Below are 25,699 nucleotides of genomic sequence, written 5' to 3'. Positions count from 1 at the left end.
GTACTAGAGGTCCCAGAAGGACCAAGCGAACTGACAGAGAAAGGCACAGAAGCACCTGGCTAGAAAAGCAGTCAAACAACACTGAAGTCCAACACAGCCAAAAGGGCGGAGCTGGAATATAAAGGCAGATGGTCTTGTGACCGCAAAACACAAGATGGAAAAAACAAACAGGAGGGTTCTAACATTTATATAGTGTATGTAAATTTCTGGTTTCAACTGTGTATACAGGTGACAGGAGCAGGTGTGTGTGCAGCCAGGTCCGCTCTTTTTGTGGCGCCGCAGCGGAGCGTGTTGTGGTGTGTGAGCTCTGCCGTGTATATAGTACAGAGGAGTATATATATATGTGTATGTATATATATATATATATACATACACACACACGGGGCATGCAGGAGTTTTTAGTTTACCAGTTTGGGTCCATGCGGAGCTGCTATAGGATTCACTGGTAACATTTTGGGGAATAGACGTTTTTATAATTTTTATTCCATTTTTCTTTTGCGTGAGATTAATAAAAAAACAATTCTGCTGATGTTTTTTTATTTTTTCCAGCATTCAATGGCAAAACCCCAGGAATGGTTCTTATATTTTTTCTTTCCAGCGTTTATCGTGCAGTATAGAGACAAAATGAACAAAAGCTACAATTTTGCCATTAATTATTACTATTTTATTCTTGATGCTGTTTTTCGTGCCGGATAAATCATGTGATCGTTGTACAGTTTGGATTGTTGTTCTCTGCGATGTTAATCAGGTTTAGTTTTTTTGTTCTTGTTTTTTGGGGGTTTATTTTAATAAAATCTAGTTTTAATGTAAGAAAAAAAAATTTATTTGAGTTTTTACTTTGTATATTTCCAAATATTTTATTGAAACGGAGTAAAGGAAAGAAGGATGAACTAGTGGGAGAGCAACTGTAAAGGACCCCTGCCAGTCCCTAAAACTAAAGGGGCCTGTGACGACACAGCATTTAATCGTAATTATCCAGATGTAAATTCCATAGGCCCAGAATGATAGACTATTGCCTGAATTATTAACTATTAAATTTATGTGTTTCTTTCTTCGGTTGGTCAACGCACATGATCTTTTGTCATTAGTCCGAATGTTGACTCATCTTGTAGGTTGAGGTGATATTTGTTCATTGATAAATGGTTATTTACCTCTTATATCAACTCTTCTGGTTTATTGTACTGTTATCTTTGCAATACAGGGACGCAGGCTCTTTGAACAATGGATGTTTGCTAAATATGTTGATTACCATTTTATAAGTCCATGCAATTTGTTGACTTGCATTGTTTCGGAATTTATAGTTTATCCTTCAATGTTTGCAATGTTTGCAAGTCAACATTGGGGGATGAACTGTGGATGCTCCAGTTATGGGAATTAGTAACACCACCCCTTTTCTCTTGACCTGTGGATGAAGTCTTGAAGAAGGACAGTTGTGAACTACATAAAGGAGTCTTTTTACAAAACCACTGCCAGGAACACTCTATGGGACAGCTCTACAGAACACCATGAATCCATTAAGAGGGACATAGATTTGGTTTCTACAGGATGCCAGCTTAAGGGACCACAGCCCTGGCTGGAGGAATACAGATCTGCTCCATTGACTACTATAGAACCCATGGATACATCTGGGAAAACCAGGTTGGGACCCACCAGTCACCTGGTCCCATGGAGATGTTTGGAGTAGCCAGGTTGGGACACTCCGGCCACCTGGAACTCGTGAATATGCTCGGAAAAAGCCAAGTCGGGACCTTCCGGTCACCTAGTTCCATGGATATGTTCGGAGAAGCCAGGTTGGAACTTTCTGGTCTCCTGGCCACGTACCTCAATGGACTGTCAGCTTTCTAAGCTTGTTGTTACCTCCTCTTTGTGGGTGCTCTTTGGTGGGGGTGCCATTGGTGGGGGTAGTCAGCCCCAGAAGCCCCTCGGATTGGCAGCTGCTTTAATCCCAGCGAGTCAGCGGAAGGGTGAGACTCTGTAATTTGCACCATATTAGGTATTTGCTGGGACTGTTCGATATGTTTATTGTGTGTTTGGTGGCTCAATAAAATATTGCCTCACTGTTTTACAATCATCCTGTGTTGTTGTTTATGTATCTTCTATCAGTGATGGATTATAATGAGTGTGATCTGCTCCACCATGAGGGGCCCGATCCTCCCGGGGGCCCACGTTCAAAGATCCCAGCACGGCTCAGGACGGATTCTTGTAGTGCTGATGTTTGATAAATTGGATAATAGAGCGCTCATAGAAAATAAATGTCTGACCTCTTCTTTCTGATGGGCATTTTAGAGCGAGGAGCTGCGCTCTGGACTCACCGCTGCACTCCCCATGCCATTGCGGTGGCCATCTTAATATCGATCTGTGCGGAGGAGACTGTGGGAGTCAGACGGAGGTGTCAAATGTACGGACCCTTTTAATCACAGGATGGAGGGTCACTGTGAATATTAATTCATGAACCACTGTGCATAGTGACTCGCCCCCAGGGCCGTGGGGCACTCGGCAGCCGGGCCTCTGGTTGCCGGGGGATATCACGGTGGCTGGCCCGGTCCGTGGCCCAGGGCGGTCACTCAAAAGGGGGGGAATGCTTATAGGGGAAATTGTCGTGACGCCACCTGTGGATTCTGGTAAGAGGTTAGCAGCGCTGCGACAGTCCACTGAGGCTGATGTTAGGGGCAGCTATGATGGGACGGCTCCCCACAGGTGGAGCAGGCCTCAGGGCAGTGTAGAGGTGTAGAAAGATGGTGGAAGCAGGAGGGAGACGGCAGGACGGTCCCAGAGGAAGTACAGGCACACACACAAGGGTAAACTTCAATACCTTTACTGGTGGTGATGCAGGTACGGTCCTGGGCTTCTGGGGGCCCCGGGGGGGATGCTGCAGGCTTGTGGGGGCCCTAAGGGGATGCTGCGGGCTTGTGGGGCCCTGGGGGGGATTCTGCGGGCTTGTGGGTGCTCTAGGGGGGAATGCTGCGGGCTTGTGGGTGCTCTGGGGGGGATGCTGCAGGCTTGTGGGGTCTCTGGGGGGGATGCTGCAGGCTTGTGGGGGCTCTGGGGGGGGTGCTGCAGGCTTGTGGGGGCCCCGGGGGTATGCAGCCGGCTTGTGGGGGCCCCGGGGAGGATGCAGCGGGCTTGTGGGGCCTCTGTATGGGGTCCAGCCTGCATATGGCATTACATGGGGACCAGGCAGTATTCTCTATGGTGAATTATATGGGATCCAGTATTTTGTATGGAGCATTATATGGGGCTCATAATACTGTATGGAGGACTATGTGGTGCCCATAATATTGTATGGAGGACTTAGTGGTGCCATAACACTGTATGGAGGACTATACTGTCCGGTCTGCACTGTGCGCTGTGAGGATTCACCGGTTTCTGAGCTATTGTAGAATTTACAGTAGATATCACTCATGAAATGTAAGAAGTCAGTGAAATGTTTGGCATTGTACTATATCTATATCTATAATTTCTCTGCTGTATCTGTGCATCATGAATGGTTGGATGTGTTAAAGGGGCCACTGAGACTCTTTCGCCCGGGGCCCACGAAAACCTGGAGGAGGGAGCATCATGTGACACTCCCTCTCCCATCATTCCTCCTCTGCGTCTGACGCAGCGGCATGATGACGCGCCACGCTGTGTCAGACAGTGGAGCTGGCAGCTGCTGAGGTGATCAGCTGCAGAGACTGAAGCAGCAGGGAACGAGGAGCGGTAAGTATGTATTTATTTTTTAAATCAGTGTGTACTGATAATACTGGAGGACTGGGGCTGCATTTTACCCTACGGGTGGGGGGGGCTGCATTTTACCCTACGGGTGGGGGGGGGGGGCTGCATTTTACCCTATGGGGGGCTGCATTATACTGCGTACAGGACCATGGAGAAGTGCATTATACTGAGTGGGGAGCCATGGCGAGTGTCTTATACTGTGTGGAGGACCATGGGGGAGTGCATTGTACTGTGTGGAGGACCATGGGGGAGTGCATTGTACTGTGTGAAGGACCATGGGGGAGTGCATTGTACTGTGTGGAGGACCATGGGGGAGTGCATTATACTGTGTGGAGGACCACGGGGAGTGCATTGTACTGTGTTGATGACCACGTGGGAGTGCATTATACTGCATGGAGGACCACGAGGGAGTGCATTATACTGCGTGGAGGACCATGAGGGAGTGCATTATACTGCGTGGAGGACCATGGCGAGTGCCTTATACTGTGTGGAGAACCATGGCGAGAGTCTTATACTGTGTGGAGGACCATGGCGAGTGCCTTATACTGTGTGGAGAACCATGGCGAGAGTCTTATACTGAGTGCATTATACTCTATGGAGTGTGGAGAGGTGTGGGGCAGTTGGGGGATCATACTTTACCCTGGGAGTTGAGGTCGGGTACAGTGGGGTCATTATACTGCGCATATGGAGGAATTCACCTTGGGGGTATCATACCGTGTTTGGGGGGCACTTTTGTTGGCACCACACTTTATGGGCAATGAAAAAGGGATCTAGGACTTCAGCAGGAGGAAAATTACTATGTAAAGGTTGGAAGGTTGTGAGATCTGCTCTTCTGTGACTCCGACAATTATTTACATTTTTACATTTTTTTGTTGGGGGGGGGCCCAATTAGAACTTCTGCTATGGGGCCCCATGATTCCTATGTACGCCCCTGATTGTACCAAATCCTCAGCTGTGCTGGTACTAAGGATATGGACACTCAGACATTTTGGGCTAAATATATACATACAAATATTTTTTCAATAACGTTTCATAAACAATTTGGCTTTTTTATTTCCTTTGCATTGCTAGTTGCAGAATGAGCTCACTGAGAATTTATCAGTGAGCTCATTCTGACCTTCTCTGTGCTGATTATGTTCACAGACCAGCATGAAAGTTGGGCTGATCTCTGATGCAGTCATAAATCATCGCAGAAATAAAAGAGCTGGAAACTCCACTTCGTAAGGAGCTCACTGACTGAATCTCAAGTTAACTCATTCTGCAGCCATCAATGTGCTGCTGGGAAACAAAAAGCTGGTAAAGGCCGAACAGAGCAAATGTTACATGAAGAGAAATAGTAAAAAGTATTTTTAGAGCAATATACATGTATTTAAAGGGATTGTCCGGTGTGAAGCTGAAGGCCTGCAGTCATCTGTGTGACTCTCTGTGACTGCAGACTTGTAATCCTCACATCATGTAGACTGCGCGCTGCCAGCATTATTCTCAGCCCAGAGATGGCAGAAGCCCCTGTATCATGTGTACAGGAATTGTGCCCCCTCTCCCCGAGGAGCAGCAGTGCCTCGTCCTCCAGATACATGAGGGTCCCATCGGGGAGATCCGCATGTACCGGCCATGATGTCATCTCCATGGATACGGCATCAATGTGCAGAGCAGAAGACCCCTGTAAGGGAGAGCTCAGACGTGGGGGGATTGATGTGGATGTGAGGAGCAGATCCCCCCATATTCACAGATTATCGCACAATACATGTGGCCTTGCACAGGAAAAACTGTGAGGAAAGAAGAAATCAGATTTCTTACAATATAGAATAATGTCCTCCTGCCCTCGCTCATGTCCAGTATTATTTATCCCCTGACCTTTTGGGTGGGGAACCCCTCCTGAGCCCCCTCCATTATATAGGAGCCATATATCTGCTCCATTACTGGCAGAAGGTAAGGAGCCAATCACACTGCACGGCTTCTACTTCCTGCTCTAAGCCCCGCCCACCTGCCTTCCCTTGAGATCTCCATGACAACCCTTGTGTGACTACAGTGACAGGCCACGCCCCCGAGGATTCTGACCAGTGCGGATGTCTCCATATTGCTGAGGACTGTGAGCGGCTGATGGGCGGAGCCAGCAGCAATGTGAGGGGCGGAGCCAGCAGTGATATGAGGGGCGGAGCCAGCAGCGATGTGAGGGGCGGAGCCAGCAGCGACATGAGGGGCGGAGCCAGCAGCGATGTGAGGGGCGGAGCCAGCAGCGATGTGAGGGGCGGAGCCAGCAGCGATATGAGGGGCGGAGCCAGCAGCGACATGAGGGGCGGAGCCAGCAGCGATGTGAGTGGCAGAGCCAGCAGCGATATGAGGGGCTGAGCCAGCAGCGACATGAGGAACGGAGCCAGCAGCGACGTGAGGGGCGGAGCCAGCAGCGATATGAGGGGTGGAGCCAGCAGCGACATGAGGGGCGGAGCCAGCATCGATATGATGGGCAGAGCCAGCAGCGATATGAAGGGCGGAGCCAGCAGCGACATGAGGGGCGGAGCCAGCAGCGATATGAGGGCGGAGCCAGCAGCGATATGAGAGGCGGAGCCAGCAGCTATATGAGGGGCGGAGCCAGCAGAGATATGATGGGCGGAGCCAGCAGTGATATGAGGGGCGGAGCCAGCAGCGACATGAGGGGCGGAGCCAGCAGCGACATGAGGGGCGGAGCCAGCAGCGATGTGAGGGGTGGAGCCAGCAGCGACATGAGGGGCGGAGCCAGCAGCGATATGAGGGGCGCTCACAGCACTGACAGGAGCAGGTGTGTGTGCAGCCAGTTCCTCTGCTGTGGGTGTTGTGGTGTGTGAGCTTCGCCGTGTATATATTATACACATATATATATATACAGAGTTGAAATCAGAAGTTTCCATACACTGTATAAATAGACACATCTGCAGGTTTTTCTCAATATCTGACATGAAATCAGAATAAACCTTCCCATTTTAGGTCAATTAGGATTACCATCATTTTTAATATTTGCCAAATGCCAGAATAATGGGAGAGAGAGAATGTTTTAGGACATTTTTATTACTTACTGCTAAGTCAAAAGTTTCCCTCTTTCCCTCTCCTCATTCATTGGGAGTGGGGCGCGGAGGATGCTGGGTGGGACGCGCGGGGTAACCCCCGCCCACAGCCCAGCATCCACCGCGGGGTCCGCGACTCGAATGTCACCCCTCATTTGACGTGACATCAGCGGAAGAAAGAGCCGGCTGCAGCCGGGAGGTCACGTGATGCCTGTGAGTGGCGCTATCGCCAGTCCCTCCTACAGGAAATCAACCCCACATGATGCTGCCACCCCCATGTTTCACAGTTGGGATGGTGTTCTTAGGCTTCCAAGCTTCTCCTTTTTCCTTACAAAAGTAACGATGGTCACTATGCCCAAAAAGTTAAATTTTAGTTTCATCAGACCACGGGACATGTCTCCAAAAATTAAGGTCTTTGTTCCTGTGTGCATTTGCAAACATTAATCTGGCTTTTTTAGCTTTCTTTTGGAGTAATGGCTTCTTCCTGGCACAGTGGCCTTTCAGCCTATATTGATACAGTACTCATTTCACTGTGGATATTGACACAATCTTATCAGCTTCCCCTATCATCTTCACAAGATCTTTTGCTTTTGTCCTTGATATGCACATATCGGACCAAAGCACGTTCATCTCTGGGACACAGAACCCGTCTCCTTCCTGAGCGGTATGATGGCTGGACATTCCCATCTTGTTTGTACTTGCATATAATTGTTTGTACAGATTAACGAGACACCTTCAGGTATCTTGAAATTGTACCCAAGGATGAGCCAGACTTGTGCAAGTCCACAATTCTCTTCCTGATATCTTGGTTGATTTCTTTAGACTTTCCCATGATGCTACACAAAGAAGCAGTGTGTTTCAGGTGTGCATTAAAATACATCCACTGGTGTGTCTCTAATTAACTGAGATGTTGCCAAAAAAGCTATCAGAAGTTTCCAAACACATGACATCATCATATGGGCAGTCCAGAATTTGTTAAAGGTATAGCAATATTAGTGTATGTAAACTTATGACTTTGCAGTAAGTAATAAAAATGCTTTAAAACATTCTCTCTCTCTCTTATTATTCTGGCATTTGGCAAATCTTAAAAATGATGGTAATCCTAATTGACCTAAAACGGGAAGGTTTATTCTGATTTCATGTCAGATATTGAGAAAAACATGCAGATGTGTCTTTTTATTGTTATGATCTGCAACAAGTACTAAGGAAAGAAGGGAGAAAGCTGTCCCTACAGTAAGACTAAGCTGAATCCCTACGATGTAGCGGGCTGCCTGTTCCTAGCGAACAGACCCGCCTTAGTCCTCGGCTAGTCTGAACGAAGACCTATAGCATAAAGGAGAGGGGTCCCTAAAAGAACTAAGGACTGGAACAAAAATGGGACATCTCCTAAACAGAGAAGTTGTTACAGAACACAAAAAGATAAACTGACAAAAAGGTACTAGAGGTCCCAGAAGGACCAAGCGAACTGACAGAGAAAGGCACAGAAGCACTTGGCTAGCAAAGCAGTCAAACAACACTGAAGTCCAACACAGCCAAAAGGGCGGAGCTGGAATATAAAGGCAGATGGTCACATGACCGCAAAACACAAGATGGAAAAACAAACAGGAGGGTTCTAACATTTATATAGTGTATGTAAATTTCTGGTTTCAACCGTGTATACAGGTGACAGGAGCAGGTGTGTGTGCAGCCAGGTCCGCTCTTTTTGTGGCGCCGCAGCGGAGCGTGTTGTGGTGTGTGAGCTCTGCCGTGTATATAGTACAGAGGAGTATATATATATGTGTATGTATATATATATATATATATACATACACACACACGGGGCATGCAGGAGTTTTTAGTTTACCAGTTTGGGTCCATGCGGAGCAGCTATAGGATTCACTGGGAACATTTTGGGGAACAAAGTTTTTATAATTTTTATTCCATTTTTCTTTTGCGTGAGATTAATAAAAAAACAATTCTGCTGATGTTTTTTTATTTTTTCCAGCATTCAATGGCAAAACCCCAGGAATGGTTCTTATATTTTTTCTTTCCAGCGTTTATCGTGCAGTATAGAGACAAAATGAACAAAAGCTACAATTTTGCCATTAATTATTACTATTTTATTCTTGATGCTGTTTTTCGTGCCGGATAAATCATGTGATCGTTGTACTGTTTGGGTTGTTGTTCTTTGCGATGTTAATCAGGTTTAGTTTTTTTGTTCTTGTTTTTTGGGGGTTTATTTTAATAAAATCAAGTTTTAATGTAAGAAAAAAAATTATATTTGAGTTTTTACTTTGTATATTTCCAAATATTTTATTGAAATGGAGTAAAGGGAAGAAGGATGAACTAGTGGGAGAGCAACTGTAAAGGACCCCTGCCAGTCCCTAAAACTAAAGGGGCCTGTGACGACACAGCATTTAATCGTAATTATCCAGATGTAAATTCCATAGGCCCAGAATGATAGACTATTGCCTGAATTATTAACTATTGAATTTATGTGTTTCTTTCTTCGGTTGGTCAACGCACATAATCTTTTGTCATGAGTCTGAATGTTGACTCATCTTGTAGGTTGAGGTGATATTTGTTAATTGATAAATGGTTATTTACCTCTTATATCAACTCTTCTGGTTTATTGTACTGTTATCTTTACAATACAGGGACGCAGGCTCTTTGAACAATGGATGTTTGCTAAATATGTTGATTACCATTTTATAAGTCCATGCAATTTGTTGACTTGCATTGTTTCGGAATTTATAGTTTATCCTTCAATGTTTGCAATGTTTGCAAGTCAACATTGGGGGATGAACTGTGGATGCTCCAGTAATGGGAATTAGTAACACCACCCCTTTCTCTTGACCTGTGGATGAAGTCATGAAGAAGGACAGTTGTGAACTACATAAAGGAGTCTTTTTACAAAACCACTGCCAGGAACACTCTATGGGACAGCTCTACAGAACACCATAAATCCATTAAGAGGGACACAGATTTGGTTTCTACAGGATGCCAGCTTAAGGGACCACAGCCCTGGCTGGAGGAATACAGATCTGCTCCATTGACTACCACAGAACCCATGGATACATCTGGGAAAACCAGGTTGGGACCCACCAGTCACCTGGTCCCATGGAGATGTTTGGAGTAGCCAGGTTGGGACACTCCGGCCACCTGGAACTCGTGAATATGCTCGGAAAAAGCCAAGTCGGGACCTTCCGATCACCTAGTTCCATGGATATGTTCGGAGAAGCCAGGTTGGAACTTTCTGGTCTCCTGGCCACGTACCTCAATGGACTGTCAGCTTTCTAAGCTTGTTGTTACCTCCTCTTTGTGGGTGCTCTTTGGTGGGGGTGCCATTGGTGGGGGTAGTCAGCCCCATAAGCCCCTCAGATTGGCAGCTGCTTTAATCCCGGCGAGTCAGCGGAAGGGTGAGACTCTGTAATTTGCACCATATTAGGTATTTGCTGGGACTGTTCGATATGTTTATTGTGTGTTTGGTGGCTCAATAAAATATTGCCTCACTGTTTTACAATCATCCTGTATTGTTGTTTATGTATCTTCTATCAGTGATGGATTATAATGAGTGTGATCTGCTCCACCATGAGGGGCCCGATCCTCCCGGGGGCCCACGTTCAAAGATCCCAGCACGGCTCAGGACGGATTCTTGTAGTGCTGATGTTTGATAAATAGGATAATAGAGCGCTCATAGAAAATAAATGTCTGACCTCTTCTTTCTGATGGGCATTTTAGAGCGAGGAGCTGCGCTCTGGACTCACCGCTGCACTCCCCATGCCATTGCGGTGGCCATCTTAATATCGATCTGTGCGGAGGAGACTGTGGGAGTCAGACGGAGGTGTCAAATGTACGGACCCTTTTAATCACAGGATGGAGGGTCACTGTGAATATTAATTCATGAACCACTGTGCATAGTGACTCGCCCCCAGGGCCGTGGGGCACTCGGCAGCCGGGCCTCTGGTTGCCGGGGGATATCACGGTGGCTGGCCCGGTCCATGGCTCAGGGCGGTCACTCAAAAGGGGGGGAATGCTTATAGGGGAATTTGTCGTGACGCCACCTGTGGATTCTGGTAAGAGGTTACCAGCGCTGCGACAGTCCACTGAGGCTGATGTTAGGGGCAGCTATGATGGGACGGCTCCCCACAGGTAGAGCAGGCCTCAGGGCAGTGTAGAGGTGTAGAAAGATGGTGGAAGCAGGAGGGAGACGGCAGGACGGTCCCAGAGGAAGTACAGGCACACACACAAGGGTAAACTTCAATACCTTTACTGGTGGTGATGCAGGAACGGTCCAGGGCTTGTGGGGGCCATGGGGGGATGCTGCAGGATTGTGGGGGCCCTAAGGGGATGCTGTGGGCTTGTGGGGCCCTGGGGGGGATTCTGCGGGCTTGTGGGTGCTCTAGGGGGGAATGCTGCGGGCTTGTGGGTGCTCTGGGGGGGATGCTGCAGGCTTGTGGGGTCTCTGGGGGGGATGCTGCAGGCTTGTGGGGGCTCTGGGGTGGGGTGCTGCAGGCTTGTGGGGGCCCCGGGGGTATGCAGCCGGCTTGTGGGGGCCCCGGGGAGGATGCAGCGGGCTTGTGGGGCCTCTGTATGGGGTCCAGCCTGCATATGGCATTACATGGGGACCAGGCAGTATTCTCTATGGTGAATTATATGGGATCCAGTATTTTGTATGGAGCATTATATGGGGCTCATAATACTGTATGGAGGACTATGTGGTGCCCATAATATTGTATGGAGGACTTAGTGGTGCCATAACACTGTATGGAGGACTATACTGTCCGGTCTGCACTGTGCGCTGTGAGGATTCACCGGTTTCTGAGCTATTGTAGAATTTACAATAGATATCACTCATGAAATGTAAGAAGTCAGTGACATTTTTGGCATTGTACTATATCTATATCTATAATTTCTCTGCTGTATCTGTGCATCATGAATGGTTGGCTGTGTTAAAGGGGCCACTGAGACTCTTTCGCCCGGGGCCCACGAAAACCTGGAGGAGGGAGCATCATGTGACACTCCCTCTCCCATCATTCCTCCTCTGCGTCTGACGCAGCGGCATGATGACGCGCCACGCTGTGTCAGACAGTGGAGCTGGCAGCTGCTGAGGTGATCAGCTGCAGAGACTGAAGCAGCGGGGAACGAGGAGCGGTAAGTATGTATTTATTTTTTAAATCAGTGTGTACTGATAATACTGGAGGACTGGGGCTGCATTTTACCCTACGGGGGGGCTGCATTTTACCCTACGGGTGGGGGGTGGGGCTGCATTTTACCCTATGGGGGACTGCATTATACTGCGTACAGGACCATGGAGGAGTGCATTATACTGAGTGGAGGACCATGGGGGAGTGCATTGTACTGTGTGGAGGACCATGGGGGAGTGCATTGTACTGTGTGAAGGACCATGGGGGAGTGCATTGTACTGTGTGGAGGACCACGTGGGAGTGCATTATACTGCGTGGAGGACCACGAGGGAGTGCATTATACTGCGTGGAGGACCACGAGGGAGTGCATTATACTGCGTGGAGAACCATGGCGAGAGTCTTATACTGTGTGGAGGACCATGGCCAATGCATTATACTCTATGGAGTGTGGAGAGGTGTGGGGCAGTTGGGGGATCATACTTTACCCTGGGAGTTGAGGTCGGGTACAGTAGGATCATTATACTGCGCATATGGAGGAATTCACCATGGGGGTATCATAGCATGTTTGGGGGGCACTTTTGTTGGCACCACACTTTATGGGCAATGAAAAAGGGATGTAGGACTTCAGCAGGAGGAAAATTACTATGTAAAGGTTGGAAGGTTGTGAGATCTGCTCTTCTGTGACTCCGACAATTATTTACATTTTTAAAAAAAAATTTTCGGGGGGGGGCCCAATTAGAACTTCTGCTATGGGGCCCCATGATTCCTATGTACGCCCCTGATTGTACCAAATCCTCAGCTGTGCTGGTACTAAGGATATGGACACTCAGACATTTTGGGCTAAATATATACATACAAATATTTTTTCAATAACGTTTCATAAACAATTTGGCTTTTTTATTTCCTTTGCATTGCTAGTTGCAGATTGAGCTCACTGAGAATTTATCAGTGAGCTCATTCTGACCTTCTCTGTGCTGATTATGTTCACAGACCAGCATGAAAGTTGGGCTGATCTCTGATTCAGTCATAAATCATCGCAGAAATAAAAGAGCTGGAAACTCCACATCATAAGGAGCTCACTGACTGAATCTCAAGTTAACTCATTCTGCAGCCATCAATGTGCTGCTGGGAAACAAAAAGCTGGTAAAGGCCGAACAGAGCAAATGTTACATGAAGAGAAATAGTAAAAAGTCTTTTTAGAGCAATATACATGTATTTAAAGGGATTGTCCGGTGTGAAGCTGAAGGCCTGCAGTCACCTGTGTGACTCTCTGTGACTGCAGACTTGTAATCCTCACATCATGTAGACTGCGCGCTGCCAGCATTATTCTCAGCCCAGAGATGGCAGAAGCCCCTGTATCATGTGTACAGGAATTGTGCCCCCTCTCCCCGAGGAGCAGCAGCGCCTCGTCCTCCAGATACATGAGGGTCCCATCGGGGAGATCCGCATGTACCGGCCATGATGTCATCTCCATGGATACGGCATCAATGTGCAGAGCAGAAGACCCCTGTAAGGGAGAGCTCAGACGTGGGGGGATTGATGTGGATGTGAGGAGCAGATCCCCCCCATATTCACAGATTATCGCACAATACATGTGGCCTTGCACAGGAAAAACTGTGAGGAAAGAAGAAATCAGATTTCTTACAATATAGAATAATGTCCTCCTGCCCTCGCTCATGTCCAGTATTATTTATCCCCTGACCTTTAGGGTGGAGAACCCCTCCTGAGCCCCCTCCATTATATAGGAGCCATATATCTGCTCCATTACTGGCAGAAGGTAAGGAGCCAATCACACTGCACGGCGTCTACTTCCTGCTCTAAGCCCCGCCCACCTGCCTTCCCTTGAGATCTCCATGACAACCCTTGTGTGACTACAGTGACAGGCCACGCCCCCGAGGATTCTGATCAGTGCGGATGTCTCCATATTGCTGAGGACTGTGAGCGGCTGATGGGCGGAGCCAGCAGCAATGTGAGGGGCGGAGCCAGCAGCGATATGAGGGGCGGAGCGCCAGCAGCGACATGAGGGGCGGAGCCAGCAGCGACATGAGGGGCGGAGCCAGCAGCGATATGAGGGGCGGAGCCAACAGCGACATGAGGGGCGGAGCCAGCAGCGATATGAGGGGTGGAGCCAACAGCGACACGAGGGGCGGAGCCAGCAGCGATGTGAGGGGTGGAGCCAGCAGCGACATGAGGGGCGGAGCCAGCAGCGATATGAGGGGCGCTCACAGCACTGACAGGAGCAGGTGTGTGTGCAGCCCGTTCCTCTGCTGTGGGTGTTGTGGTGTGTGAGCTTCGCCGTGTATATAATATATACACATATACATATATATATATACAGTTGAAATCAGAAGTTTCCATACACTGTATAAATAGACACATCTGCATGTTTTTCTCAATATCTGACATGAAATCAGAATAAACCTTTCCCATTTTAGGTCAATTAGGATTACCATAATTTTTAATATTTGCCAAATGCCAGAATAATGAGCGTCTCTTGTAAGGGGCATTAAAAGCGTCTTGCTATACCACTCTGACCTCCGCGTCTCTTCTGAGGGCCATTAAAAGAGTCTTGTTATACCACTCTGACCTCCACATCTCTTGTAAGGGGCATTAAAACCATCTTGTTATACCACTCTGACCTCCACGTCTCTTCTGAGGGGCATTAAAACCATCTTATTATACCTCTCTGACCTCCACGTCTCTTGTAAGGGGCATTAAAACCGTCTTGTTATACCACTCTGACCTCCACGTCTCTTCTGAGGGGCATTAAAAGCGTCTTGTTATACCACTCTGACCTCCAGTTGTCTTGTAAGGGGCATTAAAAGCGTCTTGTTATACCACTCTGACCTCCACGTGTCTTGTAAGGGGCATTAAAAGCGTCTTGTTATACCACTCTGTCATCCACGTCTCTTCTGAGGGGCATTAAAAGCGTCTTGTTAAGCTACTGGGACCTCCACGACTCTTCGAACGGGCATTGCATTTCCTCATAATTTTTGGAAGCTTTTGCTTGGAAGGCATAAGCAAATACTATGGGAGACCCACTCCCCAATAATGGGAATAATGTTTTTAAGATGCTGTCATGTATGGCTCTTGTAAGGGGCATTAAAACCATCTTGTTAAGCTACTGTGACCTCCACGTCTCTTCAAAGGGGCATTAAAAGCGTCTTCTTAAGCCACTCTGAACTCCACAGCTCTTCCAAGGGGCATTGAAATGTTGTTTTTAATTACCTTACCTCTAATCTCCACGACTCTTCCAACGGGCATTGCATTTCCTCCTAATTTTAGTCAGCTTTTGCTTTTCAATGCAAAGGTGAAAACTAAGGGAAACACACTCCCCAATAATGGGTAGAAGGTTTTTAGTACGCTGTAATCCACGTCTGTTTCAAGGGGCATTGCAGGTCCTCATAATTTTTGGAAAGCCTTCCATTCACTGCTTAGGCCAACAGTGTACAGGAGACCCAGTTGCTATAAATGGAAAAACGGTTTAGTTAAGGCCCTCTGATCTCCATGTCATTTCCAAGAGGCATTGCAGTTCCTCATAATTTTGGAAAGCCTTCCATTCACTGCTTAGGCCAACAGTGCACAGGAGACCCAGTTGCTATAAATGGAAAAAAAGGTTTAGTTAAGGCCCTCTGACCTCCATGTCATTTCCAAGGGGCATTGGAGTGCCTCAAAAGTTTTGGTAGGCATTGCACTCACTGTATGCCCTATAACTGTGTAGCCGAACCGCTCTTTTTATTACAGAAACATATCCTACAAGACATATGTGGTTGACTGGCCTGATATTGATGTGAATGGTCCCTGTTCCTCCTGCTCTTTCTCCTTTGCCACTACCTCATCCATCATTTATCACTTGAAGCTTTGTTTTAACGAGAGTCATAGAACTTGGATAGTAGCAGGAAAACATCCAGCAATCCTCAGAGGAGGTAGGATATGCACCAAAACGCTGACCACCTCAGGCCTAGCCGCTACTACATACATGCGCTTGCATTCCTTGAAAACAAAGCAGATGCTAACTTCTATCATCCTCATCATGCTCCTCACCTTGGCACTCTCAACTCCCCTGATAGAGAAGCCGGGGCCCACCGGAGAAGTCGGGTTCTCTGGTGGGCTCGTCCAATGCTGCCCTAAAGCAGGCCAGTCTAAGAAAAGTGTGTGGGGATGTTCCGCGGTGAAATCGGGGCGGCTGGGGACCGTTTATGGACACCTGGCCGCGGGGCGGCTGGGGACCGAGTGTGGACACCCGGCCGCCCCCTGGCGACTGGGGACCGTGCGTGGACACCCAGCCGCCGGGCGGCTGGGGACTGAGTATGGATACCTCGCTGCCGCAGCAGCCATGAGGTAGTGGCCAGCTTCGGCCTCCACATGCCTAAAAGGCCCAATTTCAAGTGCACGCAAGCTAGCAGTATGGTATTGCAGCCTGGGGGTGGGTTGGTGGCAGGTTGCACACTTATGCTTGCATTCCAACAAAACAATGCAGATGCTAACTTCTATCATCATCATGCTCCTCACCTTGGCATTCTCACCTCCCCTGATGGAGTCGGGTTCTCTAGTGGGCTCGTCCAATGCTGCCCTAAAGCAGGCCAGTCTAAGAAAAGTGTGTGGGGATGTTCCGCGGAGAATTCGGGGTGGCTGGGGACTGTCTATGGACACCCCGCTGCCCCCAGGCGGCTGGGGACCAGGTGTGGACACCCAGCCGCGGGGCGGCTGGGGACCGAGTGTGGACACCCGGCCGCCGGGCGGCTGGGGACTGAGTATGGATACCTCGCTGCCGAAGCAGCCATGAGGTAGTGGCCAGCTTCGGCCTCCTCAAAACTAAAAGGCCCCATTTCAAGTGCAAGCTAGCAGTATGGTATTGCAGCCTGGGGGTGGGTGGTTGGCTGCATATTTGCGCTTGCATTGCAAGGAATGGGGGAGGTACAATTGAACACTGCCCTGGGACAAGGACTTGCACGGGGATAGTTGCAAGTCTGCATCTTCTGATGCGGCAAGGATCACATCTGATGGGCACACTTAGGCAGTGACCTGGGAGTCAGAGATGCTTCCCCATGCTGTTCCCATGTCTTTTCAGCACTGTATGCATGTGTCACACAGCACATGGCCAGATAAGGTTGTAAAATGTTTAAATGACATTTCCCAGTGAATGCATTTGTCACAGTTGAAAGCAATACAAAAGTGCAAAAACGCATAAAAAATGCTACTTGTGAACGTAGCCCAAGGTGTGGAGGAGTATTTTTGTTTTTGGTTATTTATTTTACCTTATACACAAGTCTTTACCCTGGAAAGGATGTTCCTTAACATATTTCACAGGAAAAAAGTTTCACTTTCGTTTTTGAACGTTTTCTTATGAGCCTGTAAAAGTGGCTTAATACCTCTGAACACATAGTTGACAACAGTGACCTGGGGGTCATAAATGCTTCCTGGGGCGATCCCCATGCTGTCCCCATGTCATCTGAGCACTGTCACTATCATTTTGGGCACTTTTTAGGCTTTCTACAGACTGCCAGGGGTGCCGCCGCAAAAATGCTCGGGTCTCCCATAGACTAACATGGGCTCGTTGCTCAGGTCGAGCACTCGAGTATCACGGCGAGCTCGGGCCGAGCTTCGAGCACCCGAGCATTTTAGTGCTCGCTCAACACTATTTATAATGGGAGCACAAGCTAGTGACTGATTTATATTCTCAGTGGAGCAGACTTCATTGCGGTGAATGATATACTCATGGGCACAGTGTGGCACATATTTGCATTTGGTGGCACAGTGGGCGGCATTATTTATTTAAGTCGCTTATATTTGTAACATTTTTGTTTTTCAGGAGTGCGGAGCAGCCGAAACCTGGACAGCAAACTGCAAAGACGAATCATGGCGGGAAGTCGTCACGAAAGACTGGACTAGGTAAAGAAGAGAAGAAAGAGAGCGACTGCAGTGTATAAACTGGAGGGTTAGGTGGGGCCCATTATATTATAATAAATCTATGTGGGGCCCATTATATTATAACAAATCTATGTGGGGTCCATAATATTAAAGGGACGGATATGTGGGGCCCATTATATAATAATAAAATCTATGTGGTGCCCATTATATTAAAGGGAAAGCTATGTGGGGCCCAATATATTAAAGATAAAGCTATATGGGGCCAATTATATTAAAGGGAAAGCTATGTGGGGCCAATTATATTAAGGGGAAAGCTATGAGGGGCCCAATATATTAAAGATAAAGCTATGTGGGGCCCATTATATTAAAGGGAAAGCTATGTGGGGCCCATTATATTAAAGGGAAAGCTATGTGGGGCCCATTATATTAAAGAGAAAGCTATGTGGGGCCCATTATATTAAAGAGAAAGCTATGTGGGGCCCATTATATTAAAGGGAAAGCTATGTGGGGCCCATTATATTAAAGAGAAAGCTATGTGGGGCCCATTATATTAAAGAGAAAGCTATGTGGGGCCCATTATATTAAAGAGAAAGCTATGTGGGGCCCATTATATTAAAGAGAAAGCTATGTGGGGCCCATTATATTAAAGAGAAAGCTATGTGGGGCCCATTATATTAAAGAGAAAGCTATGTGGGGCCCATTATATTAAAGAGAAAGCTATGTGGGGCCCATTATATTAAAGAGAAAGCTATGTGGGGCCCATTATATTAAAGAGAAAGCTATGTGGGGCCCATTATATTAAAGAGAAAGCTATGTGGGGCCCATTATATTAAAGGGAAAGCTATGTGGGGCCCATTATATTAAAGGGATAGCTATGTGGGGCCCATTATATTAAAGAGAAAGCTATGTGGGGCCCATTATATTAAAGGGAAAGCTATGTGGGGCCCATTATATTAAAAGGAAAGCTATGTGGGGCCCATTATATAATAATAAAATCTATGTGGTGCCCATTATATTAAAGGGAAAGCTATGTGGGGCCCATTATATTAAAGAGAAAGCTATGTGGGGCCCATTATATTAAAGGGAAAGCTATGTGGGGCCCATTATATTAAAGAGAAAGCTATGTGGGGCCAATTATATTAAAGGGAAAGCTATGTGGGGCCCATTATATTAAAGAGAAAGCTATGTGGGCCCATTATATTAAAGGGAAAGCTATGTGGGGCCCATTATATTAAAGAGAAAGCTATGTGGGGCCTATTATATTAAAGGGAAAGCTATGTGGGGCCCATTATATTAAAGGGAAAGCTATGTGGGGCCCGTTATCTTAAAGGGACATCTACGTAGGGCCCATTATATTAAATGGATGGCTATGTGGGGCCCATTATATTAAAGAGAGAGCTACGTATGGCCCATTATAATAAATGTATGACTATATGGGGCCCATTATATTAAATGGATGACTGTGTGTTCCATTATATTTAATGGAAGGCTATGCGGGGCCCATTTAATTATGATAAATTCTATGTGGGGCACATGATATTAAATGGAAGGCTATGTGGAGCCCATTATATTTAATAGAGGGCTATGTGTGGACCAATACATTAAAAAGAAAGCTATATTGGGGCCCACTATGTTATCTGGAAGGTTTTGTGGGTCCCTCTGTATTAAATTGAGGGCTATGTGAGGCCTATTAAATTAAATGGAAAGCGTTGCGGAGCCCATAATATTATATGGAGGGCTATGTGAGGCACATTTATCAAATAAAGGGCTATGTAGCGCCAATTATATTAAATGGAAGCCTATGTTTTGTCCATTATATTAAATAGAGATGTATCTTGCCTCCATTATAATAAATGGAAGGCAATGTGGGGACCATTATATTAAATGGAGGGTTATGTGGGGCCCATTATATTAAATGGAAGCCTATATGGAGCCCAGTAAATTAAATGTAAAGCTATGTGGGGCCCAATATTTTAAATGGAAGGTTAAGTGGGGCCAATTGTATTAAATAGAGGGCTATGTGGTGCCCAATATAAAACATGGAAGGCTTTTTGGTGCCCATTATATTAAATAGAGGGATATTTTGGCCCCATTTTATTAAATGGAAGGCTATGTCAGGTCCAATATATTAAATGGAGTCCAGTGCGGCCTATTATATTAAATTGAAGGTTATATGGGGTTCAATAAATTAAATGAAAAGCTATGTGGAGCCCAATAAATTAAATTATAGTACATGGAAGGCAATGTGCGGCTCATTATACTATATAGAGGGCTATGTGGGGGCCATTATACTTTATAGAATTCTATGTGGGGGTCCATTATAATTTTGCCAATGGCAAATTGTGTGCTCCGGTGGCACTCCAAAGGTAAAGGGTGTGCTCCGGTGGCACTCCAACGTCATAGGGTGTGCTCTGGTGGCACACCAATGGCAAAAAGGCCAAAGAGTAGACCCTGGTGGCAGACTGAGCAGCCCTAGAATGCGCCCCAGTGGTAAGCAATAGGGGCCAAAGAATGCACCCTGGTGGCAGGCTAAAAAGCCCTAGAGTGCGCCCCAGTGGTAAGCAATAAGGCCAAAAAGTGCACTCCGGTAGCAGGCTAAAAAAGCCTAAGAGTGCCCCGGTGGTAAGCAAAATGGTCAGAGTGTACCCCGGTCGCAGTTAAAAAGCCCAAGATGGGTGCCCCGGTGGTAAGCTAAAAGGCCAAAGAGTGCACCCCGGTGGAAGCTAAAAAGCTCAAGATGGGTGCCCCAGTGGTAAGCAAAAAAGGTCACATATTGGGCCCCTCTGGTAGGCCTACGGGAAATAGAGTTCTCCGATGGCACGCCAACGGTAAAGGGTGTGCCCGATGGTACTCCAATGGTAAAGGGTGTGCTTCAGTGGCATGCCAGTGGCAAAAAGTGTACTCCGGTGGCATGCTAATGGTGAAAGGTGTGCTCTGTTGGCACCCCAACTGTAAAGAGTGTGTTCCAGTGGCACCCCAGCAGCCAATGGTGTACTTCGGTGGCAGACCATCGGGAAATGGTGTGATATGTAAGGCTCATGATAACAAAAGGGAGGGCTATGTGGGACCCATTATTTTATATGGAAAGCAAGGTGGGGCCCATTATATTAATTAGGGGCTTATGTGGGGCTCTTTATATTAAATAAAAACATGTGTGGGCCCCATTAAATTAAATGGAAGGCTATGAGGACACCATTAAATTAAATGGAAGGCTATGTGGACCCCATTAAATTAAATGGAAGGCTATGTGGGGCCCATTATATTAAATGGAAGCCTATATGGGGCCCAATAAATTAAATGAAAAGCTACAGTATGTACAGCAATAATAAAAATGGTAATAATACAGGGTGGGCTATTTATATGGATACACCTAAATTAAATGGGAATGGTTGGTGATGTCAACTTCCTGTTTATGACACATTAGTATATGGGAGGGGGAAACTTTTCCAGATGGGTGGTGACTATGGCGGCCATTTTGAAGTCGGCCATTTTGGATCTAACTTTATTTTTTTCAATGGGAAGAGGGTCATGTGACACATCAAACTCATTGAGAATTTCATAAGAAAATACAATGGCGTGCTTGGTTTTAACATAACTTTATTCTTTCATGAATTTTTTACAAGTTTATGACCACTTATAAAATGTGTTCAAAGTACTGCCCATTGTGTTGGATTGTCAATGCAACCCTCTTCTCCCACTCTTGACACACTGATAGCAACACCGCAGAAGAAATGCTAGCACAGGCTTTCAGTATCCGTTGTTTCAGATGCTGAAAGGTTATATGGGGCCTATTAAAATAAATGGAAGACTATGCAGGACCTCTTGTAATAAGTAGAAGGCAATTTGTGACCCATTATATTAAAGTAGATGGTGGCCCGATTCTAACTCATCGGTTATTCTAGAATATGTATGCGGCCGGCCGCGACCAATCAGCGAACCGTGTTAGTGAGGACCGGAGAGCATGTTTAAATTTGGCGCCAAAACCGGTGATTGGTCACGGACGGCGGCCGCGACCAATCAGCGAATCGTATTAGTGAGAACCGGGGAGCGGGTACTTCCACTGTGAGCAGCCGGGAGATGACCGGCTGCTCGCAGCAGAAGTATCCCAACCGGCGGCGCCGCTCCCCGGTCCTCCCTTCACACTTGCCGTCGGGAGATAAGCGGCCCTAGCCACTGATCTAGCGACGGTAGCCGCATGGAGGTCAGCGGCGCCGCCGGTCGGGGTACTTCTGCTGCGAGCAGCTGGGAGATGACCGGCTGCATCGCCACTGACCTCTGTGCAGAGCGGTGTTTAAATTTGGAGCCAATATCGCTGATTGGTCGCGGCCGCCGAATCGTATTAGTGAGGACAGGGGAGCGGCGCTGCCTGTGCGGGTACTTCCGCTGCGAGCAGCCGGGAGATGACCGGCTGCTCGCAGCAGAAGTATCCCGACCGGTGGCGCCGCTCCCCGATCCTCCCTTCACACTTGCCGTCGGAAGATCAGCAGCCCTAACCGCTGATTTCCCGATGGTAGCCGCATGGAGGTCAGCGGCGCCGCCGGTCGGGGTACTTCTGCTGCGAGCCGGAAGTTGACCGCTAGCGCCGGTCATCTCCCGACTTCATCGCCGCTGACCTCCGTGCGGCAGATGAGCCGCTAATGGCCGCCATCTTTTTCTGAAATCCCACGTCGCTGATTGACCACGGTCGGACCAATCAGCGACGCAGGACTTCCTGGACAGAAGGACAGACAGACAGACATGATAAGACGATTATATATATTAAATGTAAGGTTATGTGGGGCCCAATATATTCAATGAAAAACTATATGGGCCCATTATATAAAAGAAAAAGCTAAGTGTGGCCCATTTTATTAAATGGATGATGGTGTGCTCCGGTGGCAAGCAAGCGGGAAAGTGGTGTGCTCCGGTGGCAAGCCAACGGGAAAGTGGCGTGCTTCGGTGGCAAGCCAACGGGAAAGTGGCGTGCTCCGGTGGCAAGCCAACGGGAAAGTGGCGTGCTTCGGTGGCAAGCCAACGGGAAAGTGGCGTGCTCCGGTGGCAAGCCAACGGGAAAGTGGCGTGCTCCGGTGGAAAGCCAACGGGAAAGTGGCGTGCTCCGGTGGCAAGCCAACGGGGAAGTGGCGTGCTCCGGTGGCAAGCCAACGGGAAAGTGGCGTGCTCCTGTGGCAAGCCAACGGGAAAGTGGCGTGCTCCGGTGGCAAGCCAACGGGAAAGTGGCGTGCTCCGGTGGCAAGCCAACGGGAAAGTGGCGTGCTCCAGTGGCAAGCCAACGGGACTGTGGCGTGCTCCGGTGGCAAGCCAACGGGACTGTGGCGTGCTCCGGTGGCAAGCCAACGGGACTGTGGAGTGCTCCGGTGGCAAGCCAACGGGATTGTGGCGTGCTCCGGTGGCAAGCCAACGGGACTGTGGCGTGCTCCGGTGGCAAGCCAACGGGAAAGTGGCGTGCTCCGGTGGCAAGCCAACGGGAAAGTGGCGTGCTCCGGTGGCAAGCCAACGGGAGAGTGGCGTGCTCCGGTGGCAAGCCAACGGGAAAGTGGCGTGCTCCGGTGGCAAGCCAACGGGAAAGTGGCGTGCTCCGGTGGCAAGCCAACGGGAAAGTGGCGTGCTCCGGTGGCAAGCCAACGGGAAAGTGGCGTGCTCCGGTGGCAAGCCAACGGGAAAGTGGCGTGCTCCGGTGGCAAGCCAACGGGACTGTGGCGTGCTCCGGTGGCAAGCCAACGGGACTGTGGCGTGCTCCGGTGGCAAGCCAAGGGGGAAGTGGCGTGCTCCGGTGGCAAGCCAACGGGGAAGTGGCGTGCTCCGGTGGCAAGCCAACGGGGAAGTGGCGTGCTCCGGTGGCAAGCCAACGGGAAAGTGGCGTGCTCCGGTGGCAAGCCAACGGGAAAGTGGCGTGCTCCGGTGGCAAGCCAACGGGAAAGTGGCGTGCTCCGGTGGCAAGCCAACGGGAAAGTGGCGTGCTCCGGTGGCAAGCCAACGGGAAAGTGGCGTGCTCCGGTGGCAAGCCAACGGGAAAGTGGCGTGCTCCGGTGGCAAGCCAACGGGAAAGTGGCGTGCTCCGGTGGCAAGCCAACGGGAAAGTGGCGTGCTCCGGTGGCAAGCCAACGGGGAAGTGGCGTGCTCCGGTGGCAAGCCAACGGGAAAGTGGCGTGCTCCGGTGGCAAGCCAACGGGACTGTGGCGTGCTCCGGTGGCAAGCCAACGGGAAAGTGGCGTGCTCCGGTGGCAAGCCAACGGGGAAGTGGCGTGCTCCGGTGGCAAGCCAACGGGGACGTGGCGTGCTCCGGTGGCAAGCCAACTGGGAAGTGGCGTGCTCCGGTGGCAAGCCAACTGGGAAGTGGCGTGCTCCGGTGGCAAGCCAATGGGAAAGTGGCGTGCTCCGGTGGCAAGCCAACGGGAAAGTGGCGTGCTCCGGTGGCAAGCCAACGGGAAAGTGGCGTGCTCCGGTGGCAAGCCAACGGGAAAGTGGCGTGCTGCGGTGGCAAGCCAACGGGAAAGTGGCGTGCTCCGGTGGCCAGCCAACGGGAAAGTGGCGTGCTCCGGTGGCCAGCCAACGGGAAAGTGGCGTGCTCCGGTGGCCAGCCAACGGGAAAGTGGCGTGCTCCGGTGGCAAGCCAACGGGAAAGTGGCGTGCTCCGGTGGCAAGCCAACGGGAAAGAGGCGTGCTCCGGTGGCAAGCCAACGGGAAAGAGGCGTGCTCCGGTGGCAAGCCAACGGGAAAGTGGCGTGCTGCGGTGGCAAGCCAACGGGAAAGTGGCGTGCTGCGGTGGCAAGCAAACGGGAAAGTGGCGTGCTCCGGTGGCAACCAAACGGGGAAGTGGCGTGCTCCGGTGGCAAGCCAACGGGGAATTGGCGTGCTCCGGTGGCAAGCCAACGGGGAAGTGGCGTGCTCCGGTGGCAAGCCAACGGGAAAGTGGCGTGCTCCGGTGGCATGCTAATGGTAAAGGTGTGCTCCGGTGGCATGCTAACGGTAAAGGTGTGCTCCGGTCACATGCTAACGGTAAAGGTGTGCTCCGGTGGCATGCTAACGGGAATAGGTGTGCCCGGTGGCATACTAACGGGAAAAGGTGTGCTACGGTGGCATGCTAGCGGGAAATGGGGTGCTTCGGGGGCATGATAATGAGAAAAGGGGTACTCCATTGGCACCACAATGGTAAAGGGACTTGGAAATGTCACATGTGAAGTCATACTCGCATAGTGTCTGTTGTTGCAGGGATCAAAAGAGCGACCCGGTGGAACAAGATGTGGACTCTGTGCGGCAGATGGTGGTTTAAGGACAGCAAAAAAGCAAAATAAGACCAAGTAACAGCAAGAAAACAATCCAAGAATTACAGCAGCAGACAAGTAAGTGATTGTGATTCTTTTAAACGGTGATGTATGATCAGATGAAGTGGAATGCAGTAAGTTTGGAAATATGATTAACAAGTTAATAAAGTGTCTGAAATGTATGAGCGAGAAAGAGAAAAAGGTGGATTGTTACAGGGGGACAGCTGAGAGTAGGGAGTTGCAGAGAAAGTCCTTGTGACAGGTTTAGGATGTATACGGCTGTTTATTGCCTCCTCCACATACAAAGGCAGGAGATGAGACTATCAAACTATTGAACTTGGAGTTGTCAGTAATGTTGGAGGAGAAATTAATAAAGGAAGTAAAATGGGAAAGAAAATAAGGGGTTGTATGTTTGCCTGGTCAGAGGGATGTTTGCCTGGTCAGGGGGATGTTTGCCTGGTCAGGGGAATGTTTGCCTGGTCAGGGGGATGTTTGCCTGGTCAGGGGGATGTTTGTCTGGTCAGAGGGATGTTTGTCTGGTCAGAGGGATGTTTGCTTCACGTTGGGGAAGAGGGAAAGGACTGAATGATCCGGCACCTGTCCTATCCACAGGATGGTCAGCTAGTGCCGCCATAGGGAAAGAGCTGACCTAGTGTCACTATCAATCATCAGAGTCTGCAGTACAACT

General features: G+C 48.8%; 1 protein-coding gene across 1 annotated transcript in view; it reads left to right on the top strand.

Moving 5' to 3' along the window:
• LOC141197840 (protein kinase C theta type-like) overlaps nt 1–25,081 on the top strand; it is a 134,418-nt gene extending 109,337 nt beyond the window's left edge. Inside the window, exons 2-3 of the mRNA XM_073662910.1 lie at nt 17,691–17,770; nt 24,959–25,081. Of these exons, the coding sequence (XP_073519011.1) occupies nt 17,691–17,770; nt 24,959–25,019 (141 nt within the window). The 3' untranslated portion in view covers nt 25,020–25,081. The remainder of the gene's footprint in view (nt 1–17,690; nt 17,771–24,958) is intronic.
• Nucleotides 25,082–25,699: the final 618 nt, after the last annotated feature.

Source organism: Phyllobates terribilis, unplaced genomic scaffold (assembly GCF_046119375.1).
Source record: "Phyllobates terribilis strain yellow unplaced genomic scaffold, ASM4611937v1 Scaffold_92__1_contigs__length_6168646, whole genome shotgun sequence".
In the NCBI taxonomy this organism is placed as follows: Eukaryota; Metazoa; Chordata; class Amphibia; order Anura; family Dendrobatidae; genus Phyllobates; species Phyllobates terribilis.
The sequence above is the reverse complement of the archived record's forward strand: the minus strand, read 5'-3'. Positions and strand labels throughout refer to the sequence as shown.